At 35.8% G+C, this 21,478-nt stretch overlaps 2 protein-coding genes and 1 long non-coding RNA gene across 4 annotated transcripts; all 3 read left to right on the top strand.

Annotated features, from left to right (window-relative positions):
• Positions 1 to 733: 733 nt before the first annotated feature.
• On the top strand, positions 734 to 4,874 carry LOC140037338 (uncharacterized). Its single transcript, XR_011841264.1, has 3 exons — positions 734 to 1,029; positions 2,212 to 2,728; positions 4,017 to 4,874. It is a non-coding gene; the product is annotated as an uncharacterized lncRNA (long non-coding RNA).
• Positions 4,875 to 10,112: 5,238 nt separating this feature from the next.
• LOC113729301 (uncharacterized) lies at positions 10,113 to 10,831 on the top strand. The gene is made up of 2 exons (XM_072077797.1): positions 10,113 to 10,245; positions 10,443 to 10,831. Exons 1-2 carry the CDS (start codon positions 10,113 to 10,115, stop codon positions 10,829 to 10,831), a joined length of 522 nt encoding a protein of 173 aa, XP_071933898.1.
• Positions 10,832 to 17,576: 6,745 nt separating this feature from the next.
• LOC113732662 (uncharacterized) lies at positions 17,577 to 19,480 on the top strand. 2 transcript variants are annotated; one of them, XM_027258582.2, is made up of 2 exons: positions 17,577 to 18,120; positions 18,214 to 19,480. In XM_027258582.2, the coding sequence occupies exon 2, from the start codon at positions 18,312 to 18,314 to the stop codon at positions 19,218 to 19,220; it is 909 nt and encodes a 302-aa protein (XP_027114383.1). In that variant the 5' UTR covers positions 17,577 to 18,120; positions 18,214 to 18,311; the 3' UTR covers positions 19,221 to 19,480. The 2 variants fall into 2 exon arrangements, with proteins under 2 accessions (XP_027114383.1, XP_071936799.1); XM_072080698.1 differs by having other exon boundaries at positions 17,605 to 18,120; positions 18,217 to 19,480.
• The last annotated feature ends 1,998 nt before the right edge of the window (positions 19,481 to 21,478 follow it).

Here is a 21,478-nt window from a genome sequence, read left to right as displayed (position 1 = left end):
TTATTACTTTTGTTGCATATTATTAGTGTAGATTTAGGTACTTTATTTGTAGTAGTCTAAATAATAAAAGAATTTGAATCACACGGGTACTTGACAATGTTTCCTGTGGGATCGACACTCAAATATTCCCTATAATCGTATACGATCGATGCACTTGTAGTCGTGGTAGTTTGAGTCATATTTAAAATTTGGAAACAATTAGAGATCAAACTCCCTATGCATCATTGGTCCCTAAACTCTAATATGAGATACTTTAGTCTCCAAACTATCCTCTGATTCTTACTTTGTTCCCACACTTCTATTTTCTCTCTAATTTTGGGATATTTTTGGGTTATAATTGCTTCTCACTTGACTAGTATTTCATTGGTTTTGGGTCTTCTAATAATGATTGTACTTAAGTAAGATGAGTTTTATATTTTAGGGACTAAACATCTCAATTTATAGTTCAAGGACCAAAGTGAAAATTAGAGTATTATTGAAGAGTGTAAGACTGTAAGGTAGAATTAAGCCAAAGAGAAATGAAGAAGTTTAGTTTAAAATTAACACAAAGAGAAATGAAAGGCTCTGTTTGGACTACTAGTATTATAGTGTATTTCATTTTTTTACTTTTGGAACAGTAGGATTCAAAATGTCTTCCGACTTGTTGTGACCCAATAATTCATCCCAACTTTTCTATCCCAAAATAGTAAAAAGCCAAAACATTTTTCTGACCGTTGTACTGAGTCTATGCAAACTGACAAACACCTTCTAGTTTTTCTCTGTCTTCTTCTTTACTCCCCCTCTTCATCACCCCCAACTATTCACTGACATAGCATTATCTTAGACTCCGGCTTTGTAGTTGTTCGATCAAGGAAGTAACCAGCTTTGGGTGAAAAAACCTTCCACTTCCTATTACACCAATCTGATAGTTTCAATCAAGTCCAGTTCGATTAAGGTTAAACATCGCTCAAGGGCTTGTTCCACCGCTGACCGTCATCATCTCCGACGTATTTAATTCTCTGCGTTTCCTGCCAATTTATAGTGTTCAAGGTACGTTTCCTTGGTTGCCAACAATGCTTGGGATTTTTCTTGCAAGGATGTGCTGATTCTTTTGAGTTCGGTTTTATAAACAGAAGCATATGAACAGAGTCGTATTTTTCAATTTAATTAGGGTTCGGCAACATGTCGGAGCCAAATCTTCGTTCCTGAAACATATGCAAATTCCTACATTGTAAATACTTTCATAGTATTTGGTGATATATATTTCCTTGTGGATCTCTGCTGCACTAGCTCATTTTTTTTTATTTTAAGTTTGCCATTTTTCAAAAATTAAATGCACTTAATTTGAAAAAGTCGTACAAGTCTACCGGCATGGAACCAACATTGTTAAGCCCAAGCAAAAATTCGGTTTGGTAATTCCATATTTTACCTAGCCCACTAGAGCAATTTGCTCCGTGAAGCAATTCAAACCTACTGCCAATGAATGGAGACGCCTCTTTACGACATATGTGAGTGTATTCTAGGTATTCGCTATGTCAGCTATATGGCTTTTGATGTGTTAATGATTTTTTTTGTTGGTGTTGGTTGTTAGTTGGGGGAAACAATATTGGTGTTATACTTGCACAAATAGAGGATTACACTTCATTTGGTGATTTTTTCATGCCCGTTTTATTTATCCTATTTCGCATTTGTTTAGATTGCAAAATCAAGTACTTATCCCTACACAAAATAAATCTGCACTTAATTTCATAGAAATGAAGGCTTGTCTCAAATTATATGTACAGATATATGAAGAAAAACCTTAGTTATGACATTAGTTGAAAAAATTGTATTGTATGTCCTCATAGCTGCAGTTTGTGCATTTAGTTGCCTGAAATTCATTACCATATGCAATCCTTTTTTGTTGCCTGAATTTCACTCGTTATTGCTGCATTTTTTTTACTTTAGCAGCCAGTTGGTGTGGAACTGTTACGTTCCTCCATTTTTCGTCGTACCCACGTTTATATGCCACATAAGCGTCGTCGAGTCTGTAATGGCAGCGGTAAGACCCTCGGTCATGTAAAATTCTGGCCAAATTACTACTTGTATATATTACTTACCAAAAAAAAACTCTTTCATATTTTTTTGAATACTAACGCCAAAAGTATTTGTAAGCTAACACATATGAATGGTTCACATTCCTTATTAAGCCCCTAACTGCAGTCCTATTGTTTATATTTCACTTTAATGCAGTCCAGCAAGTACATTCCGAAAGCGGTTCAAACGATTTGGGTGCTTGTGCGAGAAACTACTTCATAAAGATATGTAAATGATTCCACAAACTGCTGTATCAGCTCCCATTTATGATTTTGTGTTTTCTTCTACAATGTACCTGCGCTTGACTATGGATTATATACGTTTATTGCATTAGATGACTGATGATTCTGAAGTGGCCGATTGAAAAAATCACCCTACACTTGAGGCATCCTTTGTAGCGACACTTGTAGAATGGCATAGGAACGATGCTTGGGACAGGCACCAAATGGGCAGGTCAAATTGGCACCATCTGAGCTTATACATGAATGACAAGTGCCACGTCAACTTGAGGTGGGAGCAATATCAGTCAAAATTCTATAGGCTAGAAGCCGAGTGGAAGTGTTTTGTCCGCTTATCGGGGATGTCACAGTCAACAGCATAGACGGGAGTTGGATTTAATTTGAAGCTTCTGTGCTTTCAGGCTATGAAGGAAAAATGAAGCGCTCTAAAGCGGGTAAACTTCCACTATGTCTCCATTTTTCAGCTTCAATTGACCAAAATTTTGTATAACTTCAGTACAGTTCCATAAATTTTGGAATGAATGAGATGGTACAATTAAACTCAACACTTTTTTTGGCCTTGTAACATGCTGCAAGTAACAGGCTTGGGAGATGAAAATGCGTTTCTATGTCTTTTCATCAGTTGCATACTTCATTCGTTGTCACTTCTTTTCATCAGTGTGCTTAGAGTTTTTTGCTTGTTTCTGAGATATAGTTGGTCATTCCTAGGGGTGTTCACGAATCGAGCAGCTCGCGATCGGAATCGAACCGCTCGCGAGCCGATCACGAGCGGCTCGAATACGAGCTCGACTCGAGCTCGTCAATATCGAGTTCGAGTCAAGCTTGAGCTAATTAAGTCGATCTCGAACTCGAGCTCGAGCTCAAAAACATTAAGTCCGCTCGCGAGCTCAATTATATATTTATTTTTTATTTTTTATTTTAATAGTAAAATTATATATATATCCCTAATATTTTATTATTTGTTAAAAAATTATTATTTTATACATTTTTAAAAATAAATATTTATTTTTTATTTTTTAAAAATAAAATAATAATAATTATTTTTGTATTTTTTAAGCTCGAGCTCGAGCTTGATATTTTGAGCTCGTCGAGCTCGAGCTCGAGTTCGAGTTTCACAAAATTAACTCGAGCTCGGCTCGATTAGCCAAAGTTCGACTCGAGTTCGACTCGTTTGCACCCTTAGTCATTCCCCTTAATTCTTGAGAAATTAATATGATTAAATTTTGGGCTTCCCAAATTGCTTTCATAGTCCAGCTGGATAGTTTGCCCTATTAAATTGCTGCCCTGTTTTAACCATTATAATGTGGATCTGTCACTGCTTGAGAGTCACTCGAATTATGACTTATTTAAAAGTTGCAAGATTTTTTATTTTTGATTAGTGCTGAGCTTGGTTGATACTATAAAAACTGAAGGTGTATTTTTTATGTCAGCACTATCAACTCCTTTGATTGCTTATGGGATTTAAATTTTGCAATGGATGGGGCGCTGAAATAGCTACCAACCAGATTAGTTGGTGCAATCAAGTTATGGTTTAAGCTGCCCTGGTTATGGTTCATTGCTGGCCTAAATATCTTCCATTAGTGCTGCGATTTAAATATTGCTTTGGGGTCACAGAAATTGTTACTTATTTGAAGTGTGGCCTGTAATTACATTTCCATGCCTGTTCTATCAATTGTATGTAGTTGTCGTTTTGAATTAGCCGTCATTTCACATGACTTGTAGGAAAACAAATTCTATGCTAGATTCAAAGAAGGGCGCAGCTGCAGTTGCTTCTATGAATTGACAGACATTCTTGAGGGTCAATCAGCCACAGGAAAGCATGCCCAATCATCTGCTCAGAGTGATGTCTACCACTCTCCTTGGTCTGCCGAAAAGACTACCGTTTCTGCATCAAGGCACAAGAGAAAGGCAAAGGTAGACGGACCTACTTCAGACTTTTGGGGGGAGGATGTTTATATTCCTGTTCTTGATGAAGAAGTCGAATTCATTGCTAACAGCCGGGTAAACGACCGGTATCGAGTCGGGGGACGTCATCCTATGATGGTTCAAGAAGCACTAAATCTCAGAAGACCGGGGAAGCTCTGCGAGACGCAGCAACCAACATTGGCAAATTGTCACTGATCAAAATTGAGAAAAACGCTAGACGAAATGAGTGGTGTGTAGTGGCGCTAAAGATTTGGGACCAAAGCTACCCAAAACATGAGCCAATTGATCTGTGGTTCTGAAAACGGCTTGCATGCATGAAGGAGTTTGAAAATAGTGAGAGGTGCTGCCATATGTTTCTTCAGTCCGATGAAGGCTTCCAGTATTGGTATGCTGACACCATTCTTGACCCGAAATAGTTGTTGCGAGCTGCTGGTGTCATTTACTATTTGAGGAAACTTGGCTGGGTTGGGACAACCGTGTCATTGGTGACCAATTTTGGATTGCTTGTCTCAACCAAAAAATTTTCCAGTCCTGCGGATTTATATCTAATTAGCTTGCCATTAGAGATACAGTTGTAGTATGTATGTAATTGAGACTTTTAATCGCTTTGACTTATGAATTTGATGGTGTACTTGTACTAATTTTATATGTTGTCCGAGCTGGTTGCTACTCCCATTGTTGGGTTACAATTTATGACTGAGGACAATTGTATTCATTTACATACCAGCAGATTTTTTAGCTCCAGTTCTTAACCAAAAATGTTGATCAGCTATTTTGGATTTGTATATATATATATATATATATAAGGTTTACTTGTAACATATATATATATATATATATATATATATATATATATATATATATATATATATATGTAAACTTGTGCCTAAAAGCAGGAATTTGAAACTTGTGTAAACTCTATAGTCTGAAACCCACGGATGGCACACAAATTCAGTTTGCCCCTGCTTATGTCCATATCATTTTTTTAATAACTCCTGGCCCACAATTTGTCTTGCAGCCAAAGGGGCTAAATATGGAATTGAGTAGCTTTTCAATACGGACAAGTTTGCAAGTTTGCACTTGAATTAAACAGTTTGCTGGATTTTTTTGAAACTTTGGGATGCAGATGGTCCCACATAAGTCGCTCAATAGCTTATTTGCAGGAAATGCACATGGGTCTTTGGATCTTCACAGGAGCTCAGATGGCCTTTAACATTAATTATGGCCCCAGTAGGATTCTGCTCACTATTGGCTTTTTCCACTAAGTTGTCTGAGTAATAGTAAAGATCTATCAATCAGTAACAAGCTACCAACACGCGATGCACTATTTGGCAGTAACTTTTTTTATCCAGCCCGTCATAATGATTCAAAGTGTGCACTATGTGTAGTGTCGATAGCATCAAATAGTTACAAAACATGTTTCCAGTCTAATTTATATAAAGCTAAATTTTATAGCAGTTTCTACTATGTTTTCATAGTTGCTACTAAATTCACAAACCCAGTAAGAAAAGCTGCTATAGGAATCCTGCTTCGTCTACGGCGACCAAGCCTCTCAGTATCTACTTCCATACCCCAGTATTGCTAATTTATAACTTATCAGAGCCATATCTCTGGTGTTGGGCAATTTTAAAATTAAGGTGAAGTGGTCATGGTCCGTATTCATACTTATATATATATATATATATATATATATATATATATATATATATATATATGTAATTGTAGTTCAAATTATTTATTGCATGAGAGTTACAAACCTGGAAAATTTGGAGATATATATGTGTATATGCATATACTTAATTACTACCTAGTCGGTTTCTTAAATTAATGTTGGATACTATTGTTGGTTGTTGATGATTTTCAAATTTTTTTAAGCGGATTATGTTTGGTATTATACATTAGATACATCTAAAATCATTTCTACGTTTCCCAAGCGATGTATTTGATTAAAAAAATACTTTTTAGTCATTTTGCAACAAATTAGCCAGAGCTTCTTTAATGAATTGTACACCAGGTTTGATTCACGGCCAAATTAGGAACATGGATGGCAGATGGAATACTTGGGATCATCATCGAATTATGATGATAACGAAGACAAGGACTAGCAACTTATCCATGGGCAATCGTTATTCTATTCAACCCTGTGGCTGAACGGCTTGCCAGATATATATTGCCTCTACCATGCCAAAATAGCATGCTAACTAGCAGAGATTATGTGCAAGAAGTTATTCATGGTCATCCTGCAAGAGTACTTGAGAACTGTAGAATAACAATGGATTCTTTCATGCGCCTATGTGACATTCTTGTGAGTGGGGGACATTGTAACAGCCCCACTTTCCCCTAAGGCGAACCAAAGGGGTTAGCGGACTGCCTGCCCAACTCTCGCCAGGACTACGGATCAGATTAGAGCTATCCGCTTCAATCCGAAACTTACAAACTCGCGTAAACAAATCAAAATAGTAAAACAACCCAAGATGAAATGAAATGAAATCCGGAGCCGGCCATGAATAGTAACCGACCCGTCAGAACCCAATCGAAATAGCTAACAAACATTTACATCTGATCTTTAACGTTTACAAATCAAAATGACATACAAAAGCTTTCAAAAGATAATACATATACACGGTTTGCCAAATCAAAAGAGAAACGCCCCAAAAGTACACTTAGGGTTTTAACACATGAGCTATACAAAAGATATGTTCAACTAGCTCAAGTCGGCAACCGATTATCAAATCCAGTCCAAAAGTATTTATTTTTCCTGTAAGGAAAACAAAATGAACAGAACGGGGTGAGCTTGCGCTCAATGAGGTACCAAACATATAGCAATAAAATCATGGCATTTCACGTTTAGCAAATCAAATCAAGTACACATGCCAGATATAAAGCAAAAGAACCAATGATTCAAATCAGAAGGATACGGGTGGCTCTCAGGAGCCAAATTTCCAGTGCAGTGCTTGATCTAAACCGGTTGACTCTCCGTCAACGCATATAGAACCAAAACGTCCGTAGACCCCTCTTAACAACGAATTCCGTCCACCAAACACCCCTTTACCGGGCCCGCTCACCTCAAACGAACAAAATGGTAATACTCGAGTATACCGGAATCAAGGGTCTCAATACCCAAAAATCCCCGAACAGACTACCGTGGTTCGTTATCTAATCGTCCAGGCCCTTGCCGGCCCGACTCGAATAACTTAGCCACAGGATTGAGCTCATAGGTCATAGAATCCGAACAGATGCAGACACAGATAACAGATTCAAATTTTTGCATAGTAAATTGGCATATGAACAGACTAGAGAACGAGTGTGATAAAGTACACTCTCGTCTCGAACAAATAAACAGATTGCAGAGCAGAAATCAAGTTAAACAGCAATGGAGGGGAGTGGTACACTCACAGGCTCAACTTCAAAAGTTTTCACTTCAGATTGGCCTTAATCGCCAAGAAACCCTAAAATAATCAAAATAAACCAATTGAAGGTTTCATATTCAAAATCGAGTAAACGGAATGCACAAGTGAGGCTCGACTACACGTCGTACGCCTTGCCAAATAAATACAAATGCAAGGGTGCAAAAACATGATTTTTTTTGGAAACAAAAGATAGCATAAAGACCTAGGTTCCAAAAACCCAAAAGCCCTTTTTATTTCTATCCAAAAGGCAGATCCAACTTAAAGGAACCAAACGGCCTAGAAAATCGGGCAGCACCTCCCCTAAAATTCTTACTTTTCCAGCCATTAAGGCTTCATTATTTCCTCAATTCAGTCCCAACATTCCACACAAAAGTCATCTCATTTCCCAAAAGCCATTCACTAGGATCAAAATAGTACAAGTACAAAAGTTAGCTAGGAAATGACCGGAATGAGAGCGAGCCCTAAAACATGCAAACAAATACATGGAGACTTGATAACGAGTCATAGAACAATACTGAACACAACCCCAATAGGGTCTCATATGCATAAATAAGCATGATAGCAAACCAGAAATTAGAAATAGCATTAATCTTGGCCCCGAATAGAAAAACTGTTTTGCCTTTATTTTGCGGTAAAGGCGTCAATTTCACTATGATTATCGGATGGGGGTGTAAGACCCACCGTTTCGAAGCCAAGAAACAGAGCTACAACAATGTAGAAGGTCACTCAATCCAGTTCCTAACACAACTAGGTCAAATATGCAAAATACTATACCAGAATTCCCAAAACAGGTTTGCAAATCACATAAAACTGTAATTACTATAACTCAGTCTATACAAGTCCAAATGCTGAAATTCCAAAGGCATATGATAGCTAAGACATCCAGTAACATTTCATCAGAAGACACCAACATCAAAATCCAAAGCAATTCCAGCCAAAATAGACAATTACTATCGCAGTTCGCACATTCTGTTCACCCAGAACAGCAACAGTAAAACCGGCATAACTCACTCTACACTACTCCAAATGCCCTGAAATTTTGCAGGCACTTCAAACTCATCAATACCTACAACTTTCATGTTTTGACCAAAGTCCAATTCGGCCTCTATCTATGACCTAAAATTTCGGACAGAATGTTCAACCAAGAACCCTAATTTTCCAGAAATTCTTCCAAATTCAAAATTGATTGCATTTTCCTATCATATGCACCTACTAGAGCCAAAGCCCCTTATTACCAACCATCAAAAACAACCACACCATCAAGATCATATGAAACCAGAAAATTCCTCAAAAAATAAAAAACTCAACCAAATCACTTCAAACCAAGAAATAATCCACAATTTCTAGCACAATAGCCACCATTAGGCATAAAATAAGCATCATTAGATATAAGGAAGTAGTAAAACATCACTTACCTAAGAACAAGAGATATAGAGAGGTTGGCCACCTTAGAGCTTCAAACAAACTTCACTACAACCCTTACTAGCACTAGAAGATAGGATTTTATGGAGTGAAATCTAGTCTAAGCTTTTGTTTATGGAAGATTGAAGCTTATGGAAGCTTGAAAGTTGGTGGAATTTCCTTCTTCTTTGCAAGGAGAGAGCCGGCCACAAGAAAGAGAAAAATGGTGAATTTTGGGCTTTTTTTTTTTATTTAATCCTTTGGTCAAAAAAAGTCAAAAATGTGAATAGTGTTTCTTAAAGTTCAACCAATGAGAAGATGACATGTGGCACTTCCATAAATGCATTCTTATCTTTCTTTTCTCTCTCACATCAATCAAATCTCACTCTCTACTTATCTCTTAACACCCGATAAATTTTACACAGTATCCGAAACTTAACCTTATTGGCCGAATTTTTCCGAACTTTTCGTACTAGTGGGTCCCACGTCCATAATATATTCTTAATTTTCTAAAAACTCTCCAATACTAGAAAAATTATCTAAAAACTATAATTGCTCATAAAATCCACCAAGAAAATATTTCTAAGCCAGAAAATGCAGAAAACATGCAATTAAGGAAACTAAAACCCTAGGAAAAGATTAGGGTTTCTACGGGTTCTCACAGACATGTCCCGCAAAATTCCCAAAAAAGAGTCCTCGTAGAGGAAGTATTATGCATGACATTAGTTATGTTAAGTCACAATCATTGAATGCGGTGCCTTGCTGAGCGATTCCAACATTCCTCGGAGACCATATGTAGGAACATTCACGAGGTGTTACGGGGGCTTTGTGAGTTGGGAAAATTCTCATTCGTCCAAGACGGTAGAACGAGGTTCATCCTAAGATTTACACCGGTCGGAAATTCGCCCAGTGGTTTATGGTATAGTATTTATAGAAGAAATTTATACTAGTAATATATAGTATTGCTTGTGGTTTTTTTCCAAAAATATTACATCATAATCCAATGATTGTGTTCCAATTGTGATTTATGCGCTAAGCAACTAACTTTTGGGTTCAAAATCTATAGAATGTTGTAGGTGCAATGGATGGTACACATGTTCCAGCACATCCTTCACCCGGAGAGCAAGTGGCGTACATGAATAGGCATGGCCAAGCAACTCAAAATGTACTAGCCATTTGTGATTTTGATATGCGCTTTTCATATATTTATGCTGGTTGGGAAGGAAGCGCCCATGATGCACACGTCTTGGATGGAGCACTAACAGGACCTACACATTTTTCGATGCTCCCTCCAGGAGCACTCAATTCTTTTTCAAATTGTTTTGCTTCTGTGCAACTGTGGTATGTGAGTATATGACTAGAGACCGAGTGTGTTTTTACTTATATTTGACCTTCATTCTGGTGTTTCTAGGAAAATACTACCTTGTGGACTCAGCATACAGAAATATTCCTGGATTCCTTGCACCTTATCGTGGAACACCTCGACAACCTGCACAGGGTCGACGTGGGTTTTCCTCCCTGAAGCAACTTTTCAATACTCGTCATTCATCACTTAGAAATGTAATTGAGAGATGCTTTGTGGTGCTTAATAGGAGATTCGCTATCCTACGCGGTCCTGTACCTAATTTTTATATGAGTACACAGATAAATGTGGTGATAGCTTGCTGCACTTTACACAATTTCATACGGGATGAATTGCCAGATGATGACATATTCAATTATCATGATCAAGAGATGGATATCGAGGGAGAAGGAGGGGTCCCACCAATGCCAGAAATTCAACCCCTAAGTGCCTCATAAGAAGAGGCCAATGAATGGCATGAAATGAGGGATGAACTGGCAAACGGAATGTGGAATGCGTATTGGAGTGCGAGACGAAGGTGAGAGGGTAAATGAATTTATGACCATTGTATATTAATAAATATGTGAGGCGAATAAGGTTAATCCAAGTAGTCAGCCTCATTTTAAATTGCAAGCGTTCAACTTGTTTCTGTCATGTGTGTACGTTTCCTAATTGGTCTATGCTTGCATCACAAGAGTGTGTCCAATTCTCTGTATTGAAAGTGATGTAATCTGTATTAATGTTGGTTTCATATAATTTAATGAAAAACTATTTAGCCCCTGCAAATTAAATGCACATACAGTCAACTTTCGTTGCGTGAGGTTGCAAATTTAGGTGAATTATGTGATATAGTCAAAAAATCGGTGGTAAAAAAAAATTTATACTTGCAAGGATAGAACATACTATCCAAACGCGAATCCTATATTGTATTCTCATAAAATCGACTATCCATATAAGATTGAGTTATTCTTATCCAGTCATGCCATTTGACCGAGTAAAAAAAATTATCCATTACAATACTCATAATCCATACAAAGCCAAAAAGATTAGTTTAACATTACCTGCGTCATGTGAAATTCTTTATGCATAACTTTTTTATATACTATCGGTTTATAATTTATTTATTTATTTACATGAGCGGGTTTAGACCATTGCCACATAACATGAATTCAAATTTGAAATGCAAATCATATACACGTGGCATTCATCCAAAATTGCTAGTGTGAAAAATTACTACATTATTAGTGCATAAAAAGTCAATCCATTCTATATACCTAGGCACTTTTATTTTTTTCTATAATCCATTTCGTCATGCCTTACTTATCTCTCCTCAATTACTATTAATAAACTTTTATACTTATTTTACCTTATCAATGGATTTTAATTCTCTCCCTTTTTTTTTGTTTTATATGTCATTGTTAATAATTAATTCATCATGACAAAATTCTTTAGTAGTCATATTTATACTAGGTTCTATTACATCAACAAAATGGCTAACAAGAACAAGAATGTTAATCTATACTAGCGGTATCAATTAATGGTAACAAAAAACTTATATAGTCACTATATTAATCATTAATTTAGTCCTAAAAAATAATTATTCAATGTGAACCAACTAGAAAGGAAACAAAAATGAGTTAAAGGTCGTATAAAGTATCTAATTTAAGTCTAAGATTAATATTAGTAGAACAGAAAAAGGGGTATCATATTAGAATGGAGTAAAAGTGAGAAAAAAAAAAAGAGGAACACATGGAAGAAATATTAGTCCATGCATTAGGCATACTCAAGGGCACAAAGTGATATGTATGGCATATTGTCATAGTATCATTAAGTCGTGGGATAAACAGCTAATATATTAAATTTACTGGGCAAAATGTGACCAGCCCCTAATTCAAGGGGTTAAATGTCATTACACTTAACAGTTTTAACCCGGCACGATTCCTCCAATCCTCTCGATATATAGGGCCAAAAAAAGGGGGAAAAAAAGAGTCAAGAGTAATATAAAGCCAAGAGTAAGGTAGTAACTTTGAGGTTTCTAAATCATACATGTAGATTCTATTTTAACTACTTCATTCTTCAAAAATTGAATAATGAAATGTTGCAGCCAAAAAAGAGTTGATGTCAAATTGTCAAAGTGTTGATATGCTAGCTTTGCTGCCATCTGTGGCTTGCCACGGTAGGTCATTACCTCAGTTTGTACTTACATGGTGTACATGTTGTTTTATGGTTATGAAGTTATTGACCCTCTAGGCTGAAAAAAAAAATTCAAAATGTCAACCAAATCCTTGCTCGACCAGCGATTTGTAACTGATTGGTTCCTCCGACTAGAGGGCAAAGAATAATTCATTAGAACTTTTTATGTTTCGCTCTTGCTATACTATTTATCTGATTGACACCACGTTCATGCAATAATTAACAAGAATTCAACTTTTAAAATATCTCACTTTCTGGAACAATTTGATTGTTGTCAATCTCAAAAATTTGATTTTCAATATCAAAATATATGAAAAAATTGTCTCCATTACTATCCTTAACTAAAAAAATGTCATCAGAGATGAAATTTCGAATGTCTTTAATGACGAATAAATGATTAACCTTGCTGTAACTAGAATCATCATGACTCCCCCAACTTTGAATGTTTTTAGTCCTATCTTTTATATCTGGCTCATCACCTTCACTGACTTTTTTAATAGAACCAAGACTTTCCGTTGATTTATTTAGCCCACACCGACATTTGAACTCCTTCTTAAATAATATCAAATTAAACCATCATCTTTCCATAGACTATTCTTGCCTTCTATTTGCATGAAAATACAATAGATGAATAGTAATTCAATCCAAAATTTATTTATTTGAATTTGAATATTTTATTTCCTATATAAATAAACATAGAAATCCAATCACTGGAATTTTGTAGTAACTAATAAAATAGGGAGTTTGAGTATTGAAAAAAATTCTTGTTACTTTGAGAAATTATATAACATAGTGTAATATGAAAATATATATAGTAGAAAACCCCAAACTCGACTAGAGGGCTTAGGGCTTTTGTTTTATAATGCTTAAATGAATGTTTATGCTAAAATATAAAGCTATACATCATAAATGTGTTGCATTAATACTTCAGTACTTTAGTCATGACAAATATTCGTACAATGTCAAGAAGCATATAGTAGTCAATATAATAACTAGCACTCAAGTAAATAGCATAAGGCAACCATCCAAGTTAATGAAAAGTCACTACTGCACTCATCCAAATAGACTTTACACCATCTTACCGAAGATAAACAAAATTAAGGATTAATCTTTCTTACATTAACAGTGTATGTACTCAAGTATTGGATGAATGATAATTATACAAAATTTAAATTTGAAATTTAACTTTTGTACACATGTCATGGATCCAACTTTTGCACACATGTCATGGATGATAGTATATATGCCGTCAGTATACATAAAATTAGGCCTTGTTTGATAACCCAATTCAACACTTAAATTTAAGGGGTTCAGATCTTAATATGTTCAGTCACATTTGATAACAAAAAATTGAACATCTAAATTAATTAAGTGGCACTGAATTTTTTAGGTAAAACTTACTCTAAAAAATAAGTGATAAACTATTCAGTTATTACTGAATGTGATATACACTCAAATATATTTGATTTAACACTTAACAATTCAATAACTTAATATATTCAGATTTCAGATTTCAAACTTCAGTAAGTAATTAGATAATCAAGTTGTTCTTTACCAATTGGCCTAATAAACACAATCAATTGTTAAATTAGTAATTTTAATGCAGAGACGCACAAAATATATATGAGGGACATTCTTGGGCAATTTTTAACACATTGCCTAAGTGCATCAAAATGCTCCAAATCAATCAATTTTCCTCATGCAATATGAGTAACATGCAAAGACTCGATCTATTTTAGAACCCATCAGACTATTCACTCCTGATAATGAAATGTAAGCTCCCCTTGTCTCCCTGGAAAAGCAGTAGGAGTGGCAATTTTCGACACGACCCAAAAATACGACACGAACCTAACACGAAATTAATGGATTTGGGTTGAGATTTCGAGGGTTCGGGTCAGAATTGGGTCGAACCCGAAAAGAAAACATGTCGATTTCGGGTCAACCTGTGGGTGACCTGATATGACCCGTTTACGAATTAAAAATAATTTAATAAACATAAAAATTATTTTATCTAACTAAACTAAGTTATTCTTTTTTTTCAAAGGCATTAATTACTTAATCCTAAATGAATTTATTTAACTTGTGTGAAGTTGAAATTATTATATTTGAACAAGTAATATATTATATTATTTTTTTACTTTTATACTGTTTTAATTTATTTTATATTTGGTTTGGAATAAAACACTTTTACAGTGTTTAATTTAATTTAGATTTGGTTTGAAAGTATTTATTTAATTTTTATTACTTGATATGTAATTAATTTTGTCAGAAATTGATTTTATTAGAAATTACAGTGATAAATTAAAAAATTAAAATTAAGTTTCGGGTCATTTCGAGTCGACCCGCCAACCAGAAATTTTTGGGTTCGTGTCAGGTATCCTGACCCGTTTCGAATTGCACGGGTCTAGTTCGGGTCAACGAATTTTCTGTTATACCCGGATCACAACCCGACCCGCCAACCCCAACTCGGCCCGATTGCCACCCCTAAAAAGCAGCGTGGACAAGTCCTTGGGAGTTGGGACCATTTATATTGGGAGAAAAATTTTACAGACAATTTGTTCTATCCTTCGAGCATTTTTCTACGAAAAGAGCGTGTCCTGCACGCGGAAACCATGTGGATCCAGCATATAATGACACCACACTCAACTACTCAAGTATAGCCTGCAATATTCCAAGGGATGATAAGAGAGAAGAGAAAAAAAAATAGTAATAATTAAAGTTGAAAAACAAAGGCTGAATATGCCTTTTGTCCAAGGTACTGATCCAACTAATCTTTATAATCAAATCTAAGTCCATTGTTGTTGGTCACCCAAATCCAACTTCTTAACCACCAACCTTTAACTATATTCTTTATTATGTCCAAAGGTGCTAATGATGGGTTGGCAATGGCTGGAGTATTTGTTAGGGATTGCTTAAGCAAGAATACTTATCAAATAGTGGTTTGGAATCCAAAAGTTGTCCAAAAAATTAAAGAAAACGACCTTACATAGTTTATGTCATCGTTGAAGTGAACATAACATAGTTGTCACAATTTTGTTATGCTAACAACTAAAGAGATGGATGGTATTCTAGATTTGTAGTTGCCTATTTTCATGCATGGCACATAGAATACAAAGTCACAGAAAAAAGAGTCTTTAAGGATATTTCACTCTTTGGTTTCTTACATGATTTAGAAGTAAGAAATCGTTGAGGAAAAACCCTCCATAATTATCTGATTAATATATTTGTTTAACTCTAGATCAGGGCTACAAGCAGATTGAGTCAACTCGCAAATTGGCTCAACAAATGACTCAACTTCGTTGGACATTCATCGAGCTAGAGTTGGTACCAAAAAACTCAATAAGATGCTCGAGTTAAATTTGAATCCAAAAATACTAGACTCAAAGGCTCGTCGACATACTAATAATTAATATTTTATTTTATTTTAGCTCAATTTGGCACAAACTCAGTCTTAATCGAGTTGGAACTTAATTCGAATTTAAACTTGATGTCATTTTAGGTATCCAATCGAGTCCGAACTAAAATTCAAGCACCATATATTCGAGTCGACTGGGTCAAAAATTGACTCAACTGAGTCGACTCAACTCATTTAGAATCCTGCTCTACAATCGACCAAAACCCAACTGATTTGACTTAACTCGTTTAAAACCCTCCTCTACATTTTTAAATAAAAGACCATGAATGTGAGAGAGTAATGTACATATAATCTAAGACAGGAAACAAATATTCTTAATCACTTGGCTGTATCTGATTTTTAAATGCACCTATAGTAATTTGTAGCTGGTCAAGGATCTTAATTAACTGGGATTGCTGCAGATTCTGAGTATTTTGAGGCCCGGCAGAGGCAGACCACCATTACCCCGTCCCACCACCACTTGCAGGCCACCACCAACCACTGCCGGCATTAGGAATCCAAATGGTGTAGTGTGCATTCCTTGACCTAATATTAAATGCAACTTCCCAACTCTCAAGAACCGTTTTCCTTTATTAGTCTAAACCTTGCCCTGTACTTCCTTCAAATAATTAAATTCTTGCAAGGATATGCCAAATTAAATAGTAGCAAACATTTGCCCTTTATTTGCTCCCATTAGTTTCCCCACATTAAATTTTACCCTTCACTTTTCATGAAAATCAAAACCCATTTTATAAGGTTAAAAAAAAAACCCAATTTGTTTTCTTTTTTCTCGTAATCTAATGTCCGAATAGCTTTCGAATGCTCAAATGCAAAACTTTACGATCAATCAAAAACCATTTGACCTTTCCAAAGGCAACCCTAAACCTTACTATCAATCCAAAACCATATATCCTTAATAAGTATTTTTCAACTGCCAATTTTCAACAGATAATTCTCAAAAATCTAGGTTACACAAAATTATACCCAACTACCCCTATATATATATTGAAAAATATTATTTGCACTATCAGGATTTGTTTTATTATATAATCTAATAAATAAGAACTATATTATTAAAATAATAGTGAGAGGCCCCCACGAGATTGGTCCAGTAGTAGCAGCGGTTCTTTGGGACACAAATGATCTTGGGATCGAAACTGTTCCCTGGAACATCCTATGATTCACCCTGAAAAACATTGTGTGGGGCAGCGGCGTTTCCCTCCGATTTGGTGTACCGACTCGGATCCAAAGAGCTTGGGTCAAGACATGTTTCGAGTTAAAAAAAAAAAATAGTAACAACGTGATTTTCCCGTGTATTTTTTGCCCTAGATTTTGTCTTCCATATTTTATATTTCATAGTATTTTCTTTTACCCCAGTAATTTTTTGTTGCATAATTAACAGTTAGACCATCATGATCAATAATTAACATGAGTTTCAAACTTGAAAATTCTTTCTTCAAATAGGCAATGTGGAAATCAGTTTCTGTTAACCAACACTTTTTTATGATTAGACTGCTTTACTTAGGTGCTAGATTACATGTGACCATGTCAGGTAAAGGAAAAAGAGGGAAAAAAAAGTTAAAAAACAAACAGAGAGAAACAGTAGTGAAAGAGATGAACAAAAACAAAAACCAAAAAAAAGACAGACAAGACTAGATTCTTTTTCCTCCTGCTTTCTTCTGAGTAAATAATGATGTTCGAAATCCAGCCTTTCCACCACTACCATGGTGTCATCTTGCTCTTTTCCTTGGCCTTCACCACCTCATCTTCTCCATTCTTCTCATAATTTATTGACCAGACCTGTTATTTTTTATATGGGGTTTTCAGCTTCTTTGGTACAGGAGAGCCAGTGACAGTGAAATGAGTATGAGGAGTCTCACTTTTTGTCTCCTTCTCTAGTCTCCCTTTCTAAATTCTTTATCTTTTTACTGTCTACATTCCCCAATTTTGTCTCTTGATTTAGAGGGACCCTCCTCATCCTTTTATTTTATACTTAGTACTAGGACTTCCTTTTTTTTCCTCTCCACTGTGGATTCATGGGTTTTTCTGTGCAGCAGAATGCATCTGAACTGCTCCCAGCCCAGATCAAATCTGGCCTTCTCTGGTAGATTTGAACTGTTTTCTCAAATGGGTTCTCGCTATTTTCTCTGATTAACTAAGGTATGTAACTGAATATACTTTCTTGGCTTCAGATGATGTTGTCTAGTTACGAGTTTAGACTTAAATTTTGTGTCCTGTTTTTACAATTTGTAGAAGTCATCCAAGAACTGCTTTGGATAAACAAGGGGGAGGAGAAGGGGACATTATTAAGCAGATAAGAAGTGAAGTTTCTTGTTTTGGGTGTATAAGCTATGAAGGATTTTCCTTCTTGTTTTGGGGAAAATGGGGTTCAAGTTGCAGATTTTTCATCGTCATCTTCATCAACTGCTAATAAAGCTGCTCAGAATTTAGTAACTTCTGTTTATCAATGTCGATTGCGCGGTAAATCTTGCTCAATAACTGTTACTTGGAGTAAAAATTTGATGGGTCAAGGCCTTAGTGTTGGGATTGATGATAACACGAATCAGAGTCTTTGTAAGGTTGATATCAAACCGTGGTTGTTCTCTAAGAAGAAAGGGTCGAAGAGCTTAGAAGCAAGTTCTAGTAAACTTGATGTGTATTGGGACCTTTCTTCAGCTAAATTTGGATCCGGGCCTGAGCCGTTGGAGGGCTTCTATTTGGGGATTGTTTGTGAGAGACAAATTATTTTACTGCTAGGAGACATGAGAAAAGAAGCTTTGAAGAAAACAGGTGCCACCCCTGCTTCATCTGGTTCTGTTCTGATTGCAAAGAGAGAGCACATTTTTGGTAGAAAAATGTTTGGGACTAAGGCTCAGTTTTGTGACAATGGCCCTGTACATGATCTCATGATTGAATGTGATACGACTGGCATCAGCGATCCATGCCTTGTTATCCGGGTGGATACTAAGCCATTATTGCAGGTGAAGCGACTGACTTGGAAATTTCGAGGGAATCATACCATTTTGGTTGATGGGATTGGAATTGAAGTATTTTGGGATGTTCATAACTGGCTCTTTGCTACGTCACTTGGAAATGCAGTTTTCATGTTCAAGACTTGTGCGCCACCTGAGAAGTTATGGGCTAGCCAACCTCTCTGTGATCCACAGACATTACATTGGTCATGGTCACAGAGATTCCGAGATACTCAGTCACATAATCTTGGTTTCTCTTTGATATTGTATGCTTGGAAGAATGAATAGAAGATTTTGCATTCTTGGTTTGGTTGAGTGCTAACAAGACCCTCGCTGAGCTGTGATTTTATTGACTATGAGCTTATATTATACTTGATTATATTTCTCCATTTGTTTAATAGCTTATTTAGTACATTAAGAAGTTCAAGAAAAAAATGAGAAAAGAGATAGACAACGTTCTTGTCATTCCTTGTAAATTCTTAAAATTGAAATGTCTGTCATTTGATCTTTATTTCTTTGGGAAATTTCAGTGCAAAAGTTAGCTCCCAGGATGCTTGTACAAAAACTTTTTTTGTTTGGAGCATGGTGTTGTCTCTTTTTATTGCGCCATGTATTGATGAGCTATGTCTCTCTGGCTCTTTGCAGTTTCAACTTACCTGTAATCATATTAGATATAGGTGTTAGCCATTTGTGAATTATAGTGGATCTTTTTTCTTTATGATAACCAAAAGAGACGTTTGCTTGAATTCTTTACCTGTAATGATACAGGAAGGTTGAGTTTGAAGCTTGAAAAGCTAGTTGGGTCAAGATTTGATGTATTTGCATTGTCCATGTAAAACTTGGTCCAGCAAATTATTGCTTCATTTTCTCTGAGGGACATACTGCACTACGTATATTGGAGGAGCGAAAAGATGTTTTCTAGAGTTGGTATGAATTCAACCCTCTTACTTCCACATATTTTAACAATTTAGGGCAAATGTAGCCTTAAATCCTCAGTGTCAATGTTGCTTGGAGATTTCAAGGCTTGGCAGCACATAGACCTTTTTGAAAGTCTACTATTTTGGGATTTACTGCTATTGCGACATGGCCAGTCTTAAATCCTCAGTGTCTGATTTCCTTATGCATGAATAAAGCTTACTTATATTTTTCTATGTGGGGTAACACTATTTAAAAGCTAAGAGTGTATGCTTTTGGAGAGGAAAAGCAAAGCTGACCTATGTTTATACAAGCTTATTGTTTGCAGTTCACATGATCTTATTACGAGTGCCTTTTTACTGCTTGCTTTTTCTATTTCTCTGGGAAGCATAAGAGAATCTGTAGGCAGATCAAAGCTTGGCCAGAAATTGATGCAGATGCTGCTATAGCAGTTTTTACCTTTATATTTTATTCTCTTCCTTTGCACCAATGCTAATTTTATTTAAAAAGAAAAAGCACTGAGGTGTTTACCTGTAGTGTAATTATGGCATATATTTCTCAAAATGCATATTTTTTCCTCATTTGTCAGTACTGTAGATATTTTTTAAATCACTAGGTACTTTTATGCAATCACACCTGTGGGAGGAAGATGGAAGGATAGGTTCTTTCTGAGCTTATTTAGCTTTGGCTTTGCAGGGCTTGGAAATGGATTCAGTATTATGTACTCTATGGAATTATTTGGTTTTAGGAAGCCGAATGAGAATTAGAGACGTTATCGTGTCAAATCAAGTAACATTCTTTCAGGATCTGTAGAAGAGAATGTCTGCCTTGGGCCAATTAAGTAACACATTTTAAGGATCTGTACAAGAGAATGCCTGCCTTTGGGCAATTATATGGTTCAGTACCCTTTGTCTGTCTTGGGGCATCATATTGCTCTATGTAATTGACACATTTAGACTTACAGTATCATTCAACTTTTGACTATTTCTTCAGAGGTTTTGGCCTTTTCATTTATCTGGAAACTAAATTTGGAGTTTGTGAAAAGTGTCCTGCAAGGTGAATAATCAGAAACTGAATGAATTATCTAATTTCAGTTCCGTGCTGTTACGTGAAGAAAACGCACTTCTTGATGTGAATTTCATGTATTAACTTGTTACCTTCAAGGCAGGGCTTTTATATGTTTTAAAGAAATTGCCTCTGATCATTTCAAGAGTTACATCCATAACAAAGGGATTGTTATAATTAACTGAGTTTGCATGTTATCATGGATTATTTGGTTGATTCCTATGTATATGATTTGTTATTAGCTCCTTTTCTTCTATTCAGAATTGCATCCACGCATACCCTGAGAGCTAGTTAGGTAAGAAGCCTCCATGCCTGAATACATAAAGCAGTCTGGCTTGAGGTTAAACAGGAGAAACTGCTTAAGGCTTGAACTGTTATTCAGTTTGCTTCGTGGAAATTTAGTTCTGAAGAATCTTAATCCATGAAAAATAGAACTTATTAGTCTTCTTTCTCAAGGTATGTGTCCCTAGATTCATTTGGATTTACAAAGCTTTCTTCCTAAATGGTCAAGGAGAGGAACTACTAAAGGTTTCAGATGTTCTGTTTGTTACACTCAGTTTAGATCA

This window comes from Coffea arabica, chromosome 2e (assembly GCF_036785885.1).
Source record: "Coffea arabica cultivar ET-39 chromosome 2e, Coffea Arabica ET-39 HiFi, whole genome shotgun sequence".
NCBI lineage: Eukaryota > Viridiplantae > Streptophyta > Magnoliopsida > Gentianales > Rubiaceae > Coffea > Coffea arabica.
Note: the sequence above shows the minus strand (reverse complement) of the source record. Positions and strands in the feature narration are given on the sequence as shown.